The 20663-nt window shown below is 38.6% G+C and overlaps 2 protein-coding genes across 2 annotated transcripts; both read left to right on the plus strand.

The window, feature by feature from the left end:
- The first annotated feature begins 4270 nt into the window (after positions 1–4270).
- Positions 4271–7451, plus strand: ccdc80l2 (coiled-coil domain containing 80 like 2). The gene is made up of 7 exons (XM_030770258.1): positions 4271–5461; positions 5563–5719; positions 5907–6040; positions 6214–6365; positions 6480–6583; positions 6679–6759; positions 7138–7451. Exons 1-7 carry the CDS (start codon positions 4271–4273, stop codon positions 7449–7451), a joined length of 2133 nt encoding a protein of 710 aa, XP_030626118.1.
- Positions 7452–12538: 5087 nt separating this feature from the next.
- Positions 12539–20362, plus strand: fyb1b (FYN binding protein 1 b). The gene is made up of 19 exons (XM_030768040.1): positions 12539–12544; positions 12915–13878; positions 15389–15521; positions 15649–15722; positions 15953–15975; positions 16181–16227; positions 16452–16578; positions 16784–16943; positions 17118–17235; positions 17413–17423; positions 17569–17641; positions 17873–17962; positions 18336–18376; positions 18574–18655; positions 19298–19391; positions 19522–19684; positions 19772–19805; positions 19921–19952; positions 20286–20362. The coding sequence occupies exons 1-19, from the start codon at positions 12539–12541 to the stop codon at positions 20306–20308; spliced, it is 2295 nt and encodes a 764-aa protein (XP_030623900.1). The 3' UTR covers positions 20309–20362.
- The last annotated feature ends 301 nt before the right edge of the window (positions 20363–20663 follow it).

A 20663-nucleotide genomic window follows, 5' to 3' on the forward strand; every position in this document is an offset into this window, starting at 1 on the left:
GTACGGTTGCCAGATTAGAGGAATCCACCTATTTTTGGAAACATTAATTTTAACGAACGGGGGTGGAGAATATTATAGGTTACATACAAAATCAGAGTACTTTTTTTCTGCCTCTTACACAAACAAGCATGCATGATTTTCAAATGGCGTGTATAAAAATGATTTCTCGTAAAAGGATGCGACAAAAGTAATATAATACGATAATATACAAATACGATACAATTTTACAGATAAGACCCTGAAATCCAGCCTTCTTAACAGAGTTTACAATTAACTTTTGTTGTTGTTGTTTTGTTGTTGAAAATTAAGAACTTTAAAGGCACTTTTTAAAAAAAAGACTTAGACTTATCGGAGACTTTTTGTCATGACATTACTCTAACCAAGCCCATTGCAGAGCCTTATGGTAATGTGCAGGAACGACTGCTGTAAGTACTTGTTCAGGCAGAGCTGTTCCTCACAGATCTTCAAGTTCTGTCCAGTCTATGATCAGGTAGTGGATATTCTGGGTTCATCTTTTCTTTCAAAAGGGAAATTTCATCTTCCTATCTTCATTCTTTTAGTGATGGATCTGGGAGAGGGAGTATTTGCCTCCTCTGGAAATGGTTTTCAAGACCATGTGTGCCACCCTTTCCAGCTGCTCTTGTTGACCAACCAGGAGGACATGACTATACCCTGCTACTGATCTAATGAAGGAAAAGAGACTAAGAGGAGATCATCCACTGACATGTGGGATATACACATATACATATAAACATATGTAAAACACATGCATATCTATGCATGCCCACATATACTTATATATCCAACTATATACATAGTTGCATAGCTTTAAGAGCTAAGTAATATAATAATAAATAATATGTAAATGTATCCATGTCAGAAACAAATCCGCTGAGAGATTTAAATAACACATTTAAACATCTGTCGGGTTTGCAGTAATATTGTGCTACGTGACACACACATAAATCCAGCAGAGGCCGCTGTTACACAGCGAGAACGCTCTGTCCTGCCAGACGTAATAGAGCTGCCCCGGGCAGTTCTGTCTAGTCTGGCGTGCGTCATCAACCGATTCACATTTATTCACAGTGCTCTCACGGTAGTATACATCTGTGGTGTACAATATTGTCTTGTCACAATATTGTCTTGTCCTTGTCTGACGTACGTCGGCCTTGTTTCCCAAAATTTTAACGACACATTTGGATAATTCTGCGGTGTAATCTGATATAATTCCAAAGCATCAGGGAGAGAATGACAATTTGATAAAGACCTGGACAGCTCGATTTATCCATGGTATTTCAGTGTTTCATACTGCTAAATGGAAGCTCTTTTGAGATTTTAATGTTATTGTCACAGCTTGTAATTATTTTGACAATTTTAAATTTAAACTGCGTAAAATGGCTGAGAATAGTTTATTAAATTAATTCTGAATCAGTTGATTTTGAAAAGTACAATCAGGATTTTTGTGATGATTAGTTATGTCAAGGAGGAAATCAATGACATGGGACTGATGAAAACAGTCATGATAATTAAACCACTGCAATTACAATTGCTCTTGATGACTGTCAGTACCCCTGTCATTAGAAATGTTCCCATTAGCACCACTGCCACTTAGAACCACCCTTGAATCCAGGCACACAGGGCCGATAAATGACCTGTCAGACACAGCTTAAAGAGCCACGTACCACTGTGATACTCAGCTAGAGCCCAGAGTTAGCCACTTTGACCCCTGTGTATCTGCTTTTCCGCCTGCCTGCTTAGGAGCCTGACTCCCCTTTCCCCTCTTTCGACCCTTCCCTTGACTGAACTACTGTTGAGATATCCCTTATCAACACTAACCTCTCACTGACTGTACAATGCCCTGAGATATGTCTCATTCTCCTTTGACTTTTCTGTTATTTGCCCTAGATTTTACTGTTAACTCAGTTCACATAATCATTGACCCCTGTTGAGTCTGCAGTGACCTAAGATGTAATCTCAGTCCTTCTTCCACCTCTGTGTCTTTTTTCATAGATTTCTATGTATTGTCATTACTTTTAACAGTCAGGTAACTGCACAGAGGAGGATGGGTTCCTGCATTTGAGTCTTGATTCCTCTCAAGGTTTCTTCTCATGAAAGCTAGAAGAGAGTTTTCACTCGCCACTCTTGTCTTAGGGTTTTTCACTGACGGCCTCCGGCCTTATATCCTGTAAAGATGTCTGTTGTAAAAACAATAGCAGATATAAAATTGATTTGAATTAGATTTGTTTCCAGGGTCAACTTTTACATAATAATTACCTGCCTGATTAGCAGCCTTTACTGAGGCTTACAAATGTCATGTTTTGGAGAAATAATTTCGAAGCATTAGTAAAAGCAAATTCAGGAGGCAGGTCAGTGTGTTTGACTAAATATCTTTCTTCTTCTGAGAGATACATCAACACGTTTGAAAAACAGTGTAAGGCATAATTAAAGAAGGGGGAACCTTGCTTTCTTAATCCAGTTGTTTTAGTATCTTGTGCTGTGGCAGCTTGACAAATCCTTGTAAGACTATGATTATTCGTGACTTGCTGGAGGTAAATAGCCAAAAAAATAAATAAATAAACAAAAAGCACAATAGATGAAGGCTAAAGGATAGAAAACAAACACTCTTGATTAGATTCGAAAAATCGTTTAGATTGCTCTCCCTTGGACTGCCTTTGTCTTCAGGACATTTCATTGGCATTCAGTGTGTTTTTCTGTTTTAACATGGCTCTGCTCTCATGTTTCTGGTTAACTGATTCCATTTGTGGAATGTGTGGGCTTCAAGGCTGTTAACCATTAGCTTTACTCAAAAATCCATATGTCCACAAACTCCTTTTGTTACTCACATTGGCCACTTGAGTTTTTCAGACATAAACTAGAGCTGCAAAAGTTGGAACTTGGCTCATTTCAAACAATATTTTATTGACCTTGCTGTAATCATATCAGATAAAATCCTATCCTATGGTGAAACGTGAGAATGGATAATTGGTAAACTGATGCATCAGTGGTGGAATGATAACAAAACTTTCCCCTATGCAATGCACAGAGTGGATAATGTCTTCACAGAACACTCCATAATTGCATCACTTTTATGCTAAGGTGCACTATAGGACTAATGCACCCAACAGAATCACTCTCTGATTATTATCATTTTTTTAAAGGCTACATTATGTAATAAAATTTCCAAAACCTGAAAATATTTGTAATTATATCCTTGTGCAAACTCAATAGCTCAATAGCTCTCTAGGTAACCCTTTGTCTCAACAATCATCTGTCATTAATACTTATCTTAAGTGCTCATCAACAAGTCTGAAAGAAGAGCTACTATTTTTAGTCTGAGAAGACAATCTTTAAAAGATATCTCAAGCCTTGAGAGGTGCAATGCTCTTTTATGATGCTGTTGGTTTAGCAGTGAGTTGAATGATAGAATCTTTGTTACATTAAGCTCTAAGGTTTTAAAACTCAAAACAAGACTTTAGGCATAGGTTTATTGTGACTTTAAGTCTGCCATGCACAATCTTCGAAATACATGAAAAGTTGCCTCTAGTCTTATGGTCGTCTTTCTTCAGCATGCTTCATAGTTCTTTGATGTTTATCATTAGAGATTTATGATGTTCATCAAGTGCTTCGCACACAAAAAAAGAGTTCTTCTTTTCTATTCAATTTTTAGAATTGTGCTTATGTAAACAGTTAATTACTTCTTTAATTGTGCTTAACATTGTCCCACCTGCGGCTCAATTTTCTCAATATCAACACTGTTTCCTTAACTTCTGACAGGTTCTCTAAAACTTGAAATCACACTTTAAAAACTAAAGGATCATTGTTCACCGTGGAATTTCCAACCAACTTTGCTGCATTATTATTTTCTCACAGCTAATAGGTTGTAGTGCGAGAGAAAGGTCACACATTTCTGGAGTGAAAGAGAAGTTGAATGTTTTGTTGACTAGTGAAGCTTCAGTCTCACTACAACCCCTTCATTCCTTCAGTGAGTGAGGGTCAGGTTTCATTCCTTTCTCTCTCCTCCTTCTTTTTCATCCTAAAGATTTTCAGCCTTCAAACACAGAACAGCGTACAGAGAAGCTGCTGCCAAGAGAATGCTTTGAAGCCCGAAAACTTCTAGGAGTTTCCAGTGACAAGGTTTAACTCTAATGTGAACCAGAGACAGTTTCAGTAGATTTTTTTCCCCCCTGTCTCTTCACCCTGCTGGTTAGTGTCAGCTACAACTACTGACGGAAGCCTCTGTTTGAATGACAGTGTGATAACAGAACAGAGGATGCCTCGTCTGTGTGTTCTGCTGGTTGTACTGCTGTTGTGGAGTAGCAGCCTTGTGCAGTGTGCAAAAAGAACTGGAAAGAACAGAAATCAATCCAGAGCAAGACAGGATTCTACGGACCCTCAGGAAAACACCAGGAAAAATGAAGCCAGAGAGAGTTACTCTGGCATTGCAACAGAACCAGACTTTCTGGCAGATTTTGCTGGAAAAAAGCGTCTTTGGGTCATCACTGCCTCATCTTACAATGACAACTACTTGCGTATGATGGAGAAGCAGATTGAGGACATGAAGTCTGAGGGTCTGAACTGTCGTTTAGCTGAGAGGGACACCCTTATTGTCACTATTATCCAAAATGCCATGATGGAAGGTAAAATCCAGCACAGCAACATCCGGGGAGAGGCTACCGTGGAAACCATGGATACAGACATGGTGACCAAACTCCTTCATTACCTGGAACTAGAGGACCAGACATTTTCCATGCTGATCCTGAAGAAAAACTTAAGGGTAAGTGAACGATTCCCTTACCCGGTACGTGTGGAGGCTATCCTGGAAACTATTGACCAGCTCCCTCTGCGTAAGCTGGAAAAGGTCACGAGGAAAGGGTCACCAGAGAAGTGCAAGTTCACAAAGAAGAGATTAGTAGTCAGAAAACCAGGCCCTGTTACGAAAAAAAGTTTCAGTTCCCAGAGACGGGGAAACACTACCTACACTTTTCAGCCACAAAGAAAACCCCTGGACAAAAAGGTAGCCCTGAGAAACAAAGTGCAGGATATCCTCAATGGACGCTCCAGATTTGTTATCCGAAAAACACCAACACATGGATCCAAGACATCTTCCTCAGAAAGGACACGGCTTCTTGTAACTGGAGGGGAAGAGCAGCAGCAGAGCGGTGGAGCCACAGACAGGGATGAAGACAAAGTGTCAATAAAAGAAGGGAGTAACCAAGATTCCGTAACCACGGCGGAAAAAAAGAGGGACGGTGTCAACGCAAGTGTGAATAAAACTGATCGTGAACACAGGGGGGAGCAGGATCGTTCCACATCTGAAAGTAAAGGCAAAGGAAAGAAGGATGGAAAGAAGAAAGGGAAGGGGAGAAAAGGAAAGAAAAAGTCACAACGAGAAGCAAATGATAAAGAGAGAAGGGAACTCAAAGACTTCTTAGAAAAATTCAAAGGAAAACGAAGACTTCTCGTGAGTGTACACCTTGAGTATTTTAAAACAATTCTCATTCAGCGCATCACTTTATCTGTAAACATCCTCAATTCTCGACGTATTGATTGTTTACCTCGCAGGTAATGTTCTCCCCAAGTGATAGCACAAGTCAATATGTTCAGCAAAAGGAAGATATTGAACAGCGTCACTGCGACTTTGCTCTGAGGAAGGTTTCTGTCCTGTCCATCCTGGGCGCAGAGCATAGCTCTTCACTACAACTGCAACACTATCAACTAGGTACCACAACAGTCTGCTCATTAAATATATTGTGTTGTTTGATAGGATATACTTGTGTAAACGTATAGTAGCTGTTCCTTACATACACTGTTTTAGCTGAGCTGTCAGGGTCCCTGGTTATGATAGATTTGATTTCAATTTTGCTTTGGATAAACTTCCTAAAAGTCTTGAACCTTTTTTTTGTCAGATACAGAGCCCACGTTTGATTCACTTCCAGACATGTTCACCAACTCAGATTTGGTCGACCAAATACGCAAAGAATATGGGGCAGGAACTAGGGACCTCTCCATGGTGGTGACAGACTATGACCTGAAACCCACTGTAAGTGGCACCATTAAGTTCACATGGACTTGTCTTTATGTTATTTTCCACAAGAGACATATATAAACGATAATCTGGATGATTTGCCCCTTGCTGATTTTTGCTAGAACAAGGCCATGTCAAACGAGGTCATGTATCATTACAAACCAATCCATTGTCATTTCAATTTTCAGAGAGTGTTCCACTTGCCAGCAACTCCCTCAGTTTTAATAAATTACATTGACAGTTTTCCATCACGGAGGTCTGAAAAAGATCAGGAGAAGAAAGCTCCTCAGGCTTGCTCACATCCTGAGCCTCAAAGTGGAGGTGAAAACTCATTGCTGAGGTAACTCTAAAGGACAGGAACACTGCTGAGTTTGTTAATACGCTGCCTCTTGATCTCCGAACTTAAGTGTAAGGATCAATGTATATCCTTTTTAATGTATTCCAATCTCAATAGGTTTATGTCAAAACGGAGACTTTTGATCATCTCCACACCATCCGAGGATGACTACCTCTTCCAGCAGCAGCTTCAGGCACTGAAAGGACAGAAGTGTCCCATGGGTAAGAAATATTTCTTTAATGTTTTAAATCACCACAAGGTCATTAAACATCTCACAATGTCAATTAAAATGATACATTTCTTGTTTTGAGTGCAGGTATTCGCCATTTTGCCATGCTGAAATTGGTGGGTGCTGGACCAACAGCTTCAGGCTCTGTAGAGCTGTTTCCATTAAATGGTTAGTACTAAATATGACTCACAGCTGATCAAAGGATCTCATGAATGAAAAAACGTCATTATATTGTGCTTGTCAGACTACCACTATCAATCCATGTAGACTAGTTGCATGACCACTGCAGAGTAATGAACCTTAAATTTCCATTGGTCTGGAGGTCCACATTCAGGTGGGCTTTAAGTCTGAAGACTACACACTGATGAATAACCATGGAAATGTCTGTGTTTATTCCACCTCATGCATGAAATGATATAACATGGAGAAATCTTCAGACCACCTAACCTAAGCAAATGTAATACGTTCTCCTTTGTTTCACACGTTAGCATGTCATTTTCTGAGCGCAAACTTGCTATATTCATACGCTTTTCTCTTTCTATGCAGGGAAAAGTCAAACAGAGAAGGAACCTCTGTCACAGGAAGTGGTGAAAGGACTGAGCGATCAGCTGAAAATAAACAGGGACTTCTTCAGTATGCTGGTAGTAGGCAAGGATGGGGATGTTAAGGCCTGGTTCCCGTCACCAATGTGGTCACTGTCAAACATTTATGAACTGGTTGACTCAATGGAGTTACGTCAGCAAGAGGAGAAGTTACAGAGAACGCTGGGCATTGGCTGCCTGGACGAAGGTGCAGACACTTACCATGGCTATCAAGATGAGACAGACGAGAGCTATCTTTATCGTCGGTCCGAAGACTAAAAGTAATTTTGAAAATGAAGCAAAACATTTTCAGAGACGTTCGGATGTGTCATTATGGAAGACATAAAGCAATGGAAATGTGCTTGCTCCATCACTTACAATTTCCAGTGTATTGTGGAAATGCATCTGCTTACTCTTCATTTAACTGACTGTCCTGAAATAATGTTTAAAAAAAAACATATGATCATTTTATGTCCATTATTATTAAAGGGGCCTTGATTTTGAGTAACAGGATAATTTATGGTTACATTTTAACCAAACTAGAAATGTAACTGAAAGTTGTACGAATGGTCGTGTGACACTGATTTTGGTTGACAGTAATACTGGAAAAAGATAGTGTGAGAGAACAAGTTCATTTCCGAAAGCAAACATGTTTTTCATGCTGCCTTTCAAAGGTACAAATGATTTATTTGCAGTACACTCTTTTGAATGTGCCAGAATTAAAGAGTCTATGACATTTACTTCACTGACGTTGTATTAAAGGCTATTTTCTGTATTTATGGACTCCACATCTGTTTTTTTTTCTTTTTAACAAGTCAATACGGTTTGAACAGTTAAATTTGTAACAGTGCAGCCACGACACTGCAGCAAAATACATCTACTGGAGACTGTTCCTCTTTTAAGGAATAATATTTACTGCTTTCTGCGCTGGTCTTTCATTACTGTAGTTTGTAGGCACCTGTGGTACTCTGTTCCTTTTAAAACCATGGTCAGTAATAGCATTTGTCTCTACAGGGAATTGAAACAAAAAGCAGTGTCTTAAAATATTTTATACCCTGCTTGCACCTACTGTCTGCTCCTTTTCCTATAAGTAATTTGTTTGTAGATTTGACTGAGTGGTTATTATAAGGTGTATATTGTAGCAGTAAAGTGGTTCATCCAGGTATAATGACTATATCGTTATAAATTAAAGGTAAGTTAGCCCACTTTTAAAAGTGTTATTTAAGTTTTTTCCGATCTTACTCTCAGAATTTTGAACCGAAGCATGAAATTCATGCTGGTTTGAGTGTGTCGATTAAATTAACTGAGAGAGAAGAATACTGAAAAATGCGGAGAAAGCACTAGCTTTGACCTGGATTTTGTTTAGGAAAATGTTGGGGCCAGATCCGAAAATGTGAAGAACATGTGTGAAGATCAAACAGGCTCCCAACAGCTAACACATGGCAATATTAAAGCAAAACAAAAGGATGGGGCTCAAGGAAACAGACCACTGTTTTCATGTCCAGAATTTGAAAGAGAGCACAGCTAAAAAAGACTAGGGGCCAGCAGCTCTTCCAAGGAAAGGATTTTGTTGATCTTAGGTTTTCAGGAAATCTCTGTGCCGTTCTAATTAAAATGTTACCTAACTTTATGACAAAAATGGACAAAAAGCAAGAAAGACAGAGAAAAGGAGTGAGAGAGAGCAAGAGAGCAAGAGAAAGAGAGAGAGAGAAAGATGGAGAGAGATTTCTAGATATAGAACAGTGTTAACAGTGTTAAAAACATTCTCACAGTAATATTCTTTTAGACTCTTATGGTGTGAGTAATTTCCACACCGTTGCCCTGTAAGAATTACGGAATAGAATGATCTCCTACTCCTTTTTATGACACTGGTGTCTCATTGTAGGCAGAAAGGGAGTGCTTTCCATTTTTCATGACAGAATCATTCATGATCCTACAGATCCTTAAGTGCGCTCTCTGTTATAAACCACTCTGCTCAAGTCATATCAAGTATTTTTAAGAATCTCAAGTAGAGACTTGGAAAAGCATTGTAGAGCAGACGTATAGTTAGTCCTTTAGGTTATCTGGGGAACTGCAACAATTGGTAACTGTTTATGATGGGATTATGCTGAGGTCGGTTTGCATTTACAGACACAGTTTACAGCGTCGTTGTCACCTTTTTCTCTCTGCGTTGCTTGTCTTCCGCCTGACGGTTCACGTGTAGTATATTATGTTTGCTCAGGAGGTGTGAATATTGTAATGCGACAGTGAAGCGTTAGGTAACAGCTTACTCTTGCGCTGACTGTTGGTCTGTCCGTATGGAAAGAGCAGAAGAACAGAATGGAATAGGCAAATGGTGAGATGGAGCAAGTGATAGGGTTTCCTGTGACTCTACCACAGCCCATCAACAGAGAGGGGAAGTAACAGTCAAACAACATTAAGCTTTCAAGCACACGACTCACCCACACACATTCAGATCTAAGGACATTAGCTCATGCACAGACTTGGGATACCCTGTTGACCACTACCATCATGGTGAGTAATATGTCTTGAGCAGAAGACCTGATAGTAAGAAACATCTAGTTTTGTAGGAAGGAGTAAAATGAACCTGTGAAAGCATGTGTTAAAAGACTGCAATTTTACTTGACATGAATCCGGTGTATTTCAAGACGTGATGACAGGTAATCGGTGACTCAGGCAAGGACAGCTGTTGGACTTAACTTTGTGTTCTGAAATGCGTATTCCCTAAGTGAAACAGCGGTTGAAACAAGTTTATGAGCCCTGAGGTATGACTGGCATGTGGTCTTCTAGATTATTCACAAGGGTTTCCATGCTAAATGTCAGTTGATTGAACCCTCTAGAGAAGTTGTCACGACAGAGATATGTCTGAGTTTGATTCATTGGTGAATACTACATAGCCCTTTCTGGCAAATTTTGAAAGTTCAATTTTTTTTAAATGAAATTCTTTAGGTTTAACAAGTCGACAAGTCAAAACTGGTTTCTTAGAGAAGTGTTTGGGGGATTTTTTGCAGCTACTTTGCAAAACTGGATTGTGTCAAAGTACATTGCACAAGACAGTTTTGGAGGGTGACAGTTTTTGCTTCATGAAGTAAATTTAGTTCCTCTTTGTTTTAAGCAAGATTGTTAGTGTCTGTCTTTTCAGATCTACACAAGTTATATTTGGAAATCACCCACAGAGAAAAAGATCCCTACATTTAGTGTCATCTGGTTGGCTTATCATTACTTCACAGTTACAGCCACACTCCTGGAATCCACAATTAAAAACCCAGAATCATGTAGACGTTTCAAATTTCTCTTTTGTTTTTTTTTTATATTCCTTTTTCATGTCAACCTTGGCCATATAACTTCTCACAAACATGAGCAGATGCCTCTAAAATGAACCTGGGGTGGGCCTGTAACATGTTTCCCAATGAGCTTCAGTACTTATCAAACATTATGCAGCTGCAGTGGCTCGCAATGCAAGGGTCGGGGGTTCGAGCAAAGGCATGCAGTCAAGTAAAGTGCTACACTGCCACATCCAAAATCCCTGCATGGGGCACCACCTTAGCCCCTACACAAAAAGGGGAGCCCCTGCCATAAAACAGGAACAACAACAACTTATCAGATATAATGGAGTTATAGGCCTGTCCCGACGCAGCAGTAATCCTGTCTGGATTTTTTTAAGCATACCCCATCATAGGTTGCTTTCGGCTGGGACAATCTGATTATCCTCCCGGGCCGACGCTTTTGGTTGTGCATTTAAAAACAGAATAGTTTGGTTGTTACAAATTATTTGTTAAATTATTTCATGTTTGACAGACATGTTTAACAAAGACTTGTATTTTAAATGTAACGCATACCTGAACAAAGTTACACCTGTCATAAATGGAACCATAAACGTTTTGTGAGCAATATTTGCATGTCATTATGACCTTACGGAGCGCTTGCAGTCATGGGGGAAAAAAAAAAAAAACTTGTAACTGTAAATTACACAGCCACAGAGTCTTGAAATTATCTTGACATCCGTAGCATTCATGTTTTGTGCGTAACACTCATTTTACATAAATAATACAGTATTTCAAAATACAGATAATACAGATATTTCAAAAGTCAGTGGCTGGCACATTGATTCATATTGTTTAGACTGTTTGATGCATGCTATGCTATGCTATGATGCTATGCTATGACGGAACATGATGTGGGTTGCTGTCTTATCTTCCAAAAACCAGTCATCCAAATTGGTGTTTGGAAATTTAAAACTGATTCTCTGCAGATTAAAAGAAGAAAATGCATCTCATTACACTAAACACAACACTGCACACCACTGACTGAACAACACCAAGCATGTAGTGCCACTTATGCAGTAAGCGATTTGCAGGGGGGTGAGGGGGCCATCCCCCTATAGAGTAGTGTCAGTGACCATTGGGCCATCCCTCCATGTTGACCATTGGGCCATCCCCCGTTAAAAAAATATCAAATCACCTACTGATGTTATGTTAGGTTGACCAGTTTATTTGACATAGCATGACGCAAACAGTTTCTCCTTTTTTGCTGTAGCCTTCATGTAGAGTTTGTTCCTCACTATAAAGCCGGTGACACGAGAATGCCTCTGCTCTCCTTATCAGCACTTCCTGGAGATAAGTTCTCTCCCAGTTCAAACGCCTCTCATTACCATGGGTGTGTCACACAAGTAATCACACACCTGTCCAACTTAAAATTTGTCAAACATTACCCTTTATAACTATCATAGCTTTTACTGACATAGATGAGACATGAAAGTTGTGAAGTATTTGTGAGACATTACAAACAAACATTTCTATCCATGGCATAGTTCTTATGAGCAGATGTATAAACAGTTCTGTCTCCCAGAGTAAAATTTGCATCACGACAGAGGAAATGTTAGTGAAAACCAAATGATATTCTGGATGCTACAACAAAAATTCAAGCGATGAAATTCAAGTGTTCAGTCAAAGACAGTCCAATGAAATATGAACTTCTTCCAATTTTAAATCCAAATTCACAAATTCAAAAAGATCTTTAAAAAAGCTGATTCCGTTTTTTGTTTTTTTTTTTGGTTTTGGGATAGTACCTTTCCTTGTTCCGCTATCTCAGTATTAACAAGGCTGAACTTCCTCCTTGCTTTGTTCAACAGTCCTTTTACCTTGTTCCTGTGTGATCACACATTTAGACTTTAGAAGTTGTGAACTCAACAGCCAGGTGCTATTGCAGGGGAACAAAATTAATATTTGACTCAGTCATGAGGGCTCCAAGGTAGAGGTAATCTCTCTCTTTTTTTTTTTAAAGCAATCATGCAAATTTAAGAATTGATTTTTGCTGCTTGTAAATTTGATGGGAAAACAATTTAAGAGTTAATGGCTTTATAAGAAATGGTGGTGAGTAATGAGTTAGTTCACAATGTGCAGCTTTATCTGCCCTTTAAAACCAAGGAGGCAAAGTGTTACTGGCACATCGAAGATTGTGGTCTATTGTGTGAAAAGTAACACCTCAAAGTGTGGCACGATTTCGCCTTAATTAGTTGTCTAACCACTGGCAGGTGGAGAGTTTGATGGAAAAACAAAACTAAACGAAAAATTTTAAATCATGATTTTAAATTTAAAAAAAAAAAGGTTGAAGAAAAAGAAAGAAGCGGGGTAAATAATAAAAATAAATACGCAGTCTAACGCACTCTAAAATTAAACACGCAGTCACAGCTCACAGCACCTCTGAGTTTCTCTATGTCGTGTATTTTTGTTTTTTTTTTAGGACAGCAAAGCGGATGTGAAAGCCATAATGGCTCGATTCAATGCTGGAGGCAGCTCAGTAGATGTTGGTTCTGGTGGCCGTCCAAAACCAGCTGTCCACCCCACTTTGTCTTCAGGACCCCCCATTCAGGCAAAGAAGCCAGTTCTAGAGACCAGTCTCTCAGGTAGCGCAGCTACCAGCGTGACCACACCCAAATCGCCCTTTATGAAGAGTACTGTCTCCTCACCAGAAGTCAGAGAATTCTCAAAGCCCAAAGCGATCTTGAGCAAGTTTGAGAATGCGCAGGAGGATAGCAAACCCCCACTCAATAAACATTTACCCATCAAACCAAAGCTTTCCGACGCATCCAAGGACTCAGAATCAAAAGGCCCGTTCCCAAAAACACCACTACAGAAACCTTCCCTCAGCTCAACTCTATCAGACTCCAAAGCTATACCTCCCAAGCCACCTTCTGTTGGGACCAAACCTCCCTGGGTCAAAGACACGCCCAAATCAGAAGACAACGCGACTAGCTCAACACCAGCCCCCCCAAAATTTCCATGTCCTCCCAAACCCAAGAGTTCTCTATCCATAATGAGGCACAAGCCTCCTGAGGAGAACAGCGCGGGAGACTCTGCTGTCAAACCGCCCTCAGGCTCCAATCTGAAATCCTCGGTCGTCCGCAACGCGCAGGCTGTCTTCAACAAAGAAAAGGGTGAAACACAAGATGATAACAGAGCAAAGGAAGGCATTAAACCCCCAAGCTCTAATGATTCTTCAGCCCCGAAACCTCAAACACCCCAGAAACCAAATTATCTAAAAAAGAACGCTGGGTCCACAACACAGGCAAATGAGGATCCTTCTGCCCCAAAAAGAAACCAGTTACCTAATATTTTTGCCCTGGGTAGTCCCCCAGCTAAACCAAACAGACCTCCTAAAGTAGACCTAGAGAAGTTCAAAAAAGGACTCGAGTCAGGAGACGATGGTGAGTACTGTCTGTCTGGTTTTTACACTTTAACTGATATCAGTTGAGAGTATCACAGGAAGTCACCTCTGCCTTCACTTAGGACAGAGAACAAAAGAGCCTGCCTGTAAAAGAGACAGAATCACCTCATGTTCATCAACAGTAGTCATTTTTCTATACAACTCTTTGTATGCACTGAATATATGATCAGATTATGTGAAAGAATGATCTAAAAAAACAATGGTTTTTTGATGAGTACATGAAAATTCCTCCAGAAAGCAGGAAATCCCCTCTAGTCACCATCAAGACATAAACATGTAGAGTAAACATCTTATGGCTTCATAAATAAGGCAACTGGTGCTTGAAAACGAAAGTAGCGGTGGTGGTTTTTGAGGTTTCCGCACTGGTCTTAGAAAACGGCGGACTGCAAGTGTGGATGTGTGTGCGTGAGAGTGAGTGCCTCTGTGAGAGCATACATGTTTTTAAGTGTGTGTGGTTCAGGGCGGTATTTCTGAGTTTCAATAGCAGCTTAAGTTTAAACAAAGATGGATTCACGAGAAAAGCAAAACCACTTCCAATTTCTAGATCAAGTGAGTAGTGGTCATCATCGTCATCGGATGCATACAAACCGTGCGCAAGACACATCTCTTAACATCATCTAGATGTAGTCAGCTTTTGCCATGTGACTTGCCGTGTGTGTGTGTGTGTGTGTGTGTGTGTGTGTGTGTGTCTGTGTGTGTGTGTGTGTGTGTGTGTGTGTGTGTGTGTGTGTGTGCGTGTGTGTGTGTGTGTGTGTGTGTGTAAAAATAGCTTACTCTTTGTAGACACCTGATTCTCTTTGTCCATTTACAAGCACACAGCACTTAGATTTTTTTTTAACACAGAAATATTTGGTTCTAAACACCTGCAGCATAACTTATCTGACTTACTGAACCAACAGTACAAACATATTTCATGCCGTTTTACTGCTTGTTTTAATGTGTGTTGCTGTTTGAGACACTTGCAAGAACAGGCAGGCGTAACACAAAGTCATGCAATCATTGCCAGTGTACATTACACTGGATGTCCAATTACAATGGTTAGTACCATTTATCTGATATATAGCATCCATCACGATAGCTGACATGAAAGAGGAAATTATGACTTCCTCTATTCATGTAGTTCCCAGCTTAGGTCTTCATAACAAGAAAAAGGAGAAGCTCTGTTTAAAATGGGAACAAAACCTGGCGAAAGGTTTCATTTTCAGTGTTTTACATGAATATTATAAAAAAAAAGTGGGACTTTAGGTCACCATTTGAAAATCTGGATGTTCCATCTATGCTTATTTCAGTGGTGCAGTTTCACTGTCAGTTTCTTTACTGTGATGACTTGAATAAAACACATCGTCGTAATTTTGTACTCAGTGCTGAGAGCAGAAGGAACCTAAAGCGTCTTCTTCGGCACAGTCACAAAAACGTTATGCGGTGTGGTTTGTAACAGAATAGGCAAGGATCACAAAAACGATAATGAGAATAAAAACTTCCTCTTGCAGGTCCTGTCATTACGAAAGGCAACCCCTCTCTCCCACTTGCCTCACACCCCAGCAACGCAGCACCGGCACTACCCTCTCACCCTGGACCCCCCAACCTCCCCCCGAGTCTGCCCCCCCGGCATCCAGGACCCATGTGAGTCATCCCTCCTTCCCTACCATTTCACAGCTTTACAACAATACATTCACCCTATTAAACATACCATGTGTGGTTACATAAAAACGCCGCTCAGCTTATCTGACGACATTTTCCTTCTCTGCAGGACGCAGTCGGACCCAAATGAAAACTACGATGATGTTGGCATCATGAACAAATCAACACCACTCCCAATCGGAGGTATTTTAAAGATCCTGTGAAGTTTCCCTTGAAAAGAAGTTTCATTTTGATTACTGTCTTCATGACACCACAATGAATATATTTTTGGCCACGCTGACATAAAAGAAATACATTTTACAGTTTTTTTTGTTTGTTTGTTTGTTTGTTTGTTTATGTGTTTGTTTGTTTGTTTTCTTTTGATTACACGGTTTATTTCTATGACGTTAACCTATTTGATCACACTCTTGCAGGTCATCCTAGCCAAAGACATGAGGTAAGATATTTGTAAGATAATTGAATTTAAAAAAAGGTAATGTTCAAAGCTAGTGTGCAAAAAATAACAAAAATAGAGTCTTATGGCTAGGGAGTCACATATTTTTATTTCAGAACAGAGGCTGTAGCACGTAAGATGTACCATGAATATTGTATGAATACTTACTGACTTGTGCTTTATATCATTTGATCTCTTATTGGTACAGGACAATGAAAGTGATGGGGAGATGTATGAAGATCTAGAAGACAGATGGTAAGCAGTTGTTTCATGAGCCCTTCTTGAAGCCTTTTCAACACAATGGTGTAGTATGACGTAATACAGGGATTACCTATGGTGAGACTAGCTCACTTCAGCTTCCCTTTCTTTAGTGTCTGTAACAGCTTGTTATGACTCGCTGACCGCTGAAATTGAGCACATAGCACACTGTCATAAATGTGCCGTTCCTACCAATGGAGTGTCATTTGTACCCATGCCAGGTTGGCAGCAGAATCAAAGGAACAAGACAAGAAACTGGACAAGGGAGACAAGAAACGACTTGAACAAGAAAAGAAAGACCAAAAAGAACGTGAGAGAAAAGAACAAGAGGCCAGGAAGAAATTCAAGGTAAGTTTTGAGAGAGGTTTGTTTGAGGCATTATTATTATTATTATTATTATTATTATTATTGTTTATTGTTATTATTATTTTTATCATTATTACTACTACTATTACTACTACTATTATTACTAAATAAATACATAAAAATAAATTAAATAAATAATAAATTAATAAATACAATTTCCAATCTCAAACTGCTTTTTTTCTATCAGATTTCTGGACCGATACAGGTCATCCATAAGGTAAAAGCCAAGGTGGATTGTAAAGGAGGCAAGAATGACCTTAGTGCAAAACAGGGTGAAACCATTGAAATCCTGCGTATCTCTGACAATCCAGAAGGTCGCTGGCTAGGGAGATCACCAGATGGATCTTGTAAGTGATTATTAGAAACACTTATTGCCATTTGCAAAAATCTATTTAAATTGTGATCACACTCAGGTTTAAGCCAAAGTTCACAACAATACAAAATAATATAAATACAAATTAGAATCTTTCCCACTGTATCTATGTGTCCTTGCATCCTAGACTGTGTGTTGTCTGTTTCAGATGGTTATGTAAAGACTGATTCGGTGCAAATTGACTTTGAAAAGTTGAAGAACCTCCCAGGCCAAATGGATGATCTTGATGTATACGATGATGTGGCACCTCAGGATGACTTTAAAAGGTACCCTGTTTCGGTCATTTCTCTTTACCATTTTCATTTCTGACAAAAAAAAACATATGAGTCATACATTGAGGCATCAACTGAAAAAAAATGAAACCAAGTTAATGCTTTGTGAATACAGACTGATTGCATCATTAAAATATGAAGTTTACTCATACACTTGTCATTTTATTTCAGGGGTCCAGCTGGTAAGTTTCACTTCAGTTTTGTTTGTATTCCTTTCTTGTGAATAAAAGAAGAAACCACACAAATTTAAGATAAATACATTCATGTCCTACTGAAATTTGTTTTAGAGTTGTGATAATACTGCCCTCTGTCTTGGGTCCTCCCTAGTTATTCTACCTCCACCACTAGAGGGCGATGGGGATATTTATGACGATCTGGATGATCCAAGCCTAATGATCAGGTAAGAATTTAAGTGTTATACGAAAGTGAGAGAGAGAGAGAGAGAGAGAGAGAGAGAGAGAAAGAAAAAGAAAAAGAAAAAGAAAAAGAAAAAGAGAAAGAGAAAGAGAGACAGAGAGAGAGAGAGAGAGAGAGAGAGAGAGAGAGAGAGAGAGAGCAAGAGAGAGAGTTATTTGACTGTGTAAGTGTGAGACTCCTCACTCACTCATTCTAAACTGTTTTGAAACTTTAGCAGCTCGGATTCCAAGCCTCTATCCAAATCTCGCGGCATCCTTCGGATACTTAAAGGCTGGGATGACTGGAGAAAAAGCCCAGTGAATGAGTAATTTCCAAATTAGCAACTTAGATAAAACTGCAGTGCTTTCATGAATTCATTACCCTTTTTCACTCGCCCTGAAATCACCGCTCCGAAATCAGCATTTAATTCTCTGCTCCCTTTTAATAAAACAACAATTATCTACTGCTCCATATTAATTCATTTCAAAACTGATTCAGCTTTACTGATCATTAGCACTAGCATTTTTTTCCCGTACAGTTAGATGCTTGTTTCTGTGTGGTATTGATGTCACATGCATTTGAATCCAAATAACAATCAAAAATACAAAGTAACCAAGCTCTGGATAATTTCGCCATTTGGACAAAAAAAAAAGAAAAAGATTAACAAATCTAATTGAATATTTAATTTTATTTTACAGAGTACCTCCTCCTCCTCAGTTTACTCCAGAAGGAAATGCTGGTAACTTTCATTTACTGTTCTCAGAATTTCATCCTAAATATTTTCTGTGTTAGTCATGCTGTGAATGAAGCTACAACTTTATAGTTAAAATAATTTACATTATGAAATTGCAAAATACGATGGAAATGTAATCTTTACTGTAGACTGAAGGATAAATTTGATGGGTCTCTCATTTGTTAACTGATCTTCCATCACAGACAAATCCGCAGCACTTATTGATGAGGATATTTATGATGATGTTGAATCTCAAGGCTTTCCCCCACCACCTCCTTTAAGCAGGTACACTGACATGGCTTCACATATTAATTACCATCAAACTGTAGACTATTACAAATTAATCACTGTGGACATATTTTACCTTAAAAAACTACTTATTTCACACCATTTGTAAGGTTTATATACATATATATACATATACATACACATATATACACACACACACACACACATATATATATATATTTTTTGCATTGAGTTGCAATCTGCATGTTTGGCCAAATGTGTCACCGTAATTAGCTGTGCTGAAAAAATGCATTGTATACACAGAAGTACTGTAAGTTTAATAAGAAATTAGTATGAATTATCATGGGAGTATGGAATTTCAGATACAGTTGTGGTTACAGTCTCCCCTTGTCATGTTGCTGAGATGTTTACATGCCTTTTCTCTTATTTGACCACTCAAGTCTTGAATTTATATATTCATAAACGAAAATCTGTGAACTAAAATCCCATTAATCTATACACACACACACATAGACACGTGTGTGTGTGTGTGAGTGTGTGTACATGTGTGTGGGTGTATGTGTGTAAATATATGTACAGTATGTATATATATTTATGTATATAGTATATAAAAATATTCTAATGAACTAAAATCCCATTTAACAACATATATGTATATATACATATACATTTTTCCAGCCTCCCACAACTTAAAACAAAGCCAAAAGCTGAGGATGCCAAAAAGCAGAAAAAATTTGAGAAAGAGGAAAAGGAATTTAGAAAGAAGTTTAAGGTCAGTTTTTTCCCCAATTATCAGAGTTTTCACTCATGGATTTTTATATGATATTCTGCCATGACAAAGAAAAAAATCTGTGATGTTCTACGTACTTAAATAAAATATTAAACTTGACCCTTTAACACAGTTTGATGGAGACATACAGGTCCTCTATCAAGCGACAGTTGTCTCCACCTTAAACAATAAAAAGTGGGGTCCTAAGGAACTGCCCCTGAAACCAGGGGAGAACTTGGATGTCATCAGTAAAGCAGAACCTAACAAACTCATCTGCAGGAATGATGAGGGCAAGTGTAAGTATCATGATCATAAAACTGAATTGTGAAACCTAAAAGCAAATTAGGAAAAGCTAAGGCTGTTTTTTTTTCTCTTTTTTTCAGTTGGATATGTCTCAGTTAACAACATTCAAACAGAGTAAGTCCTGTCAAAAGGCTTCAAACAAATGCTCTTTGTGATTGATTATGCAAGATAAATGTGAACTGATGCCAGTCAGAATCTCATCTGTTATAACAATTGTTTTTCTGCACAGAGACGGCGAAATCTATGATGACATTGGTGATGGTATGGTATTACATTTTTTAACATTATAAGGACAGGTTATGTTATAAGATATTACATTTTTTTTAATATTATGAGGACAGGTTAATACTGCTACTACTGCTGTTACTTCTGCTACTACAACAACTACTACTTCTACTAATAGTACTACTACTATTACTACCACTACTACTACTGTTAATAATTATAATAATAATAACCTATGCTGGAGCTGAGGCATGTCATTTGTATGAACTTTTTGTCATCTCTTTAGGTTTATTTAAGTTTTTCAGTTCTATTGTTCATTATGGAATAATTCATTCATGTCTTTGATTACTTTGTAATATGTTGTTGCAGATTGCATCTATGACAATGACTGAGGAGTTGTAACCAGCAGTCTTCCAATGTCACTGTATTTCTTCTGGTTTGTTTGGGTTTTTTTTTTCTTTTATTATCATTGATGGTTCATGTTGAGCTTATTTATTTTGTGTATTAATGGGTGTGTGGAGTGTTGTGATGATTTTTATACAGAACAAACTAACGTGATGTCAAACTCAGATATTATCTAATATTTCCCCACCCCTGGCTGTCATCTATGTATATTAAACATTAAGTTTGTTTATCTGTGTTATTCAATAGTTACTACAATGACTGTGAGCTGCAAATTTGACACACATCTATAGCACAGGCATCTCAGTAGCACTAGGATCATTGTAAACCACTTGGACTGATGAC

Source organism: Chanos chanos, chromosome 3, assembly GCF_902362185.1.
Source record: "Chanos chanos chromosome 3, fChaCha1.1, whole genome shotgun sequence".
Lineage (NCBI taxonomy): Eukaryota > Metazoa > Chordata > Actinopteri > Gonorynchiformes > Chanidae > Chanos > Chanos chanos.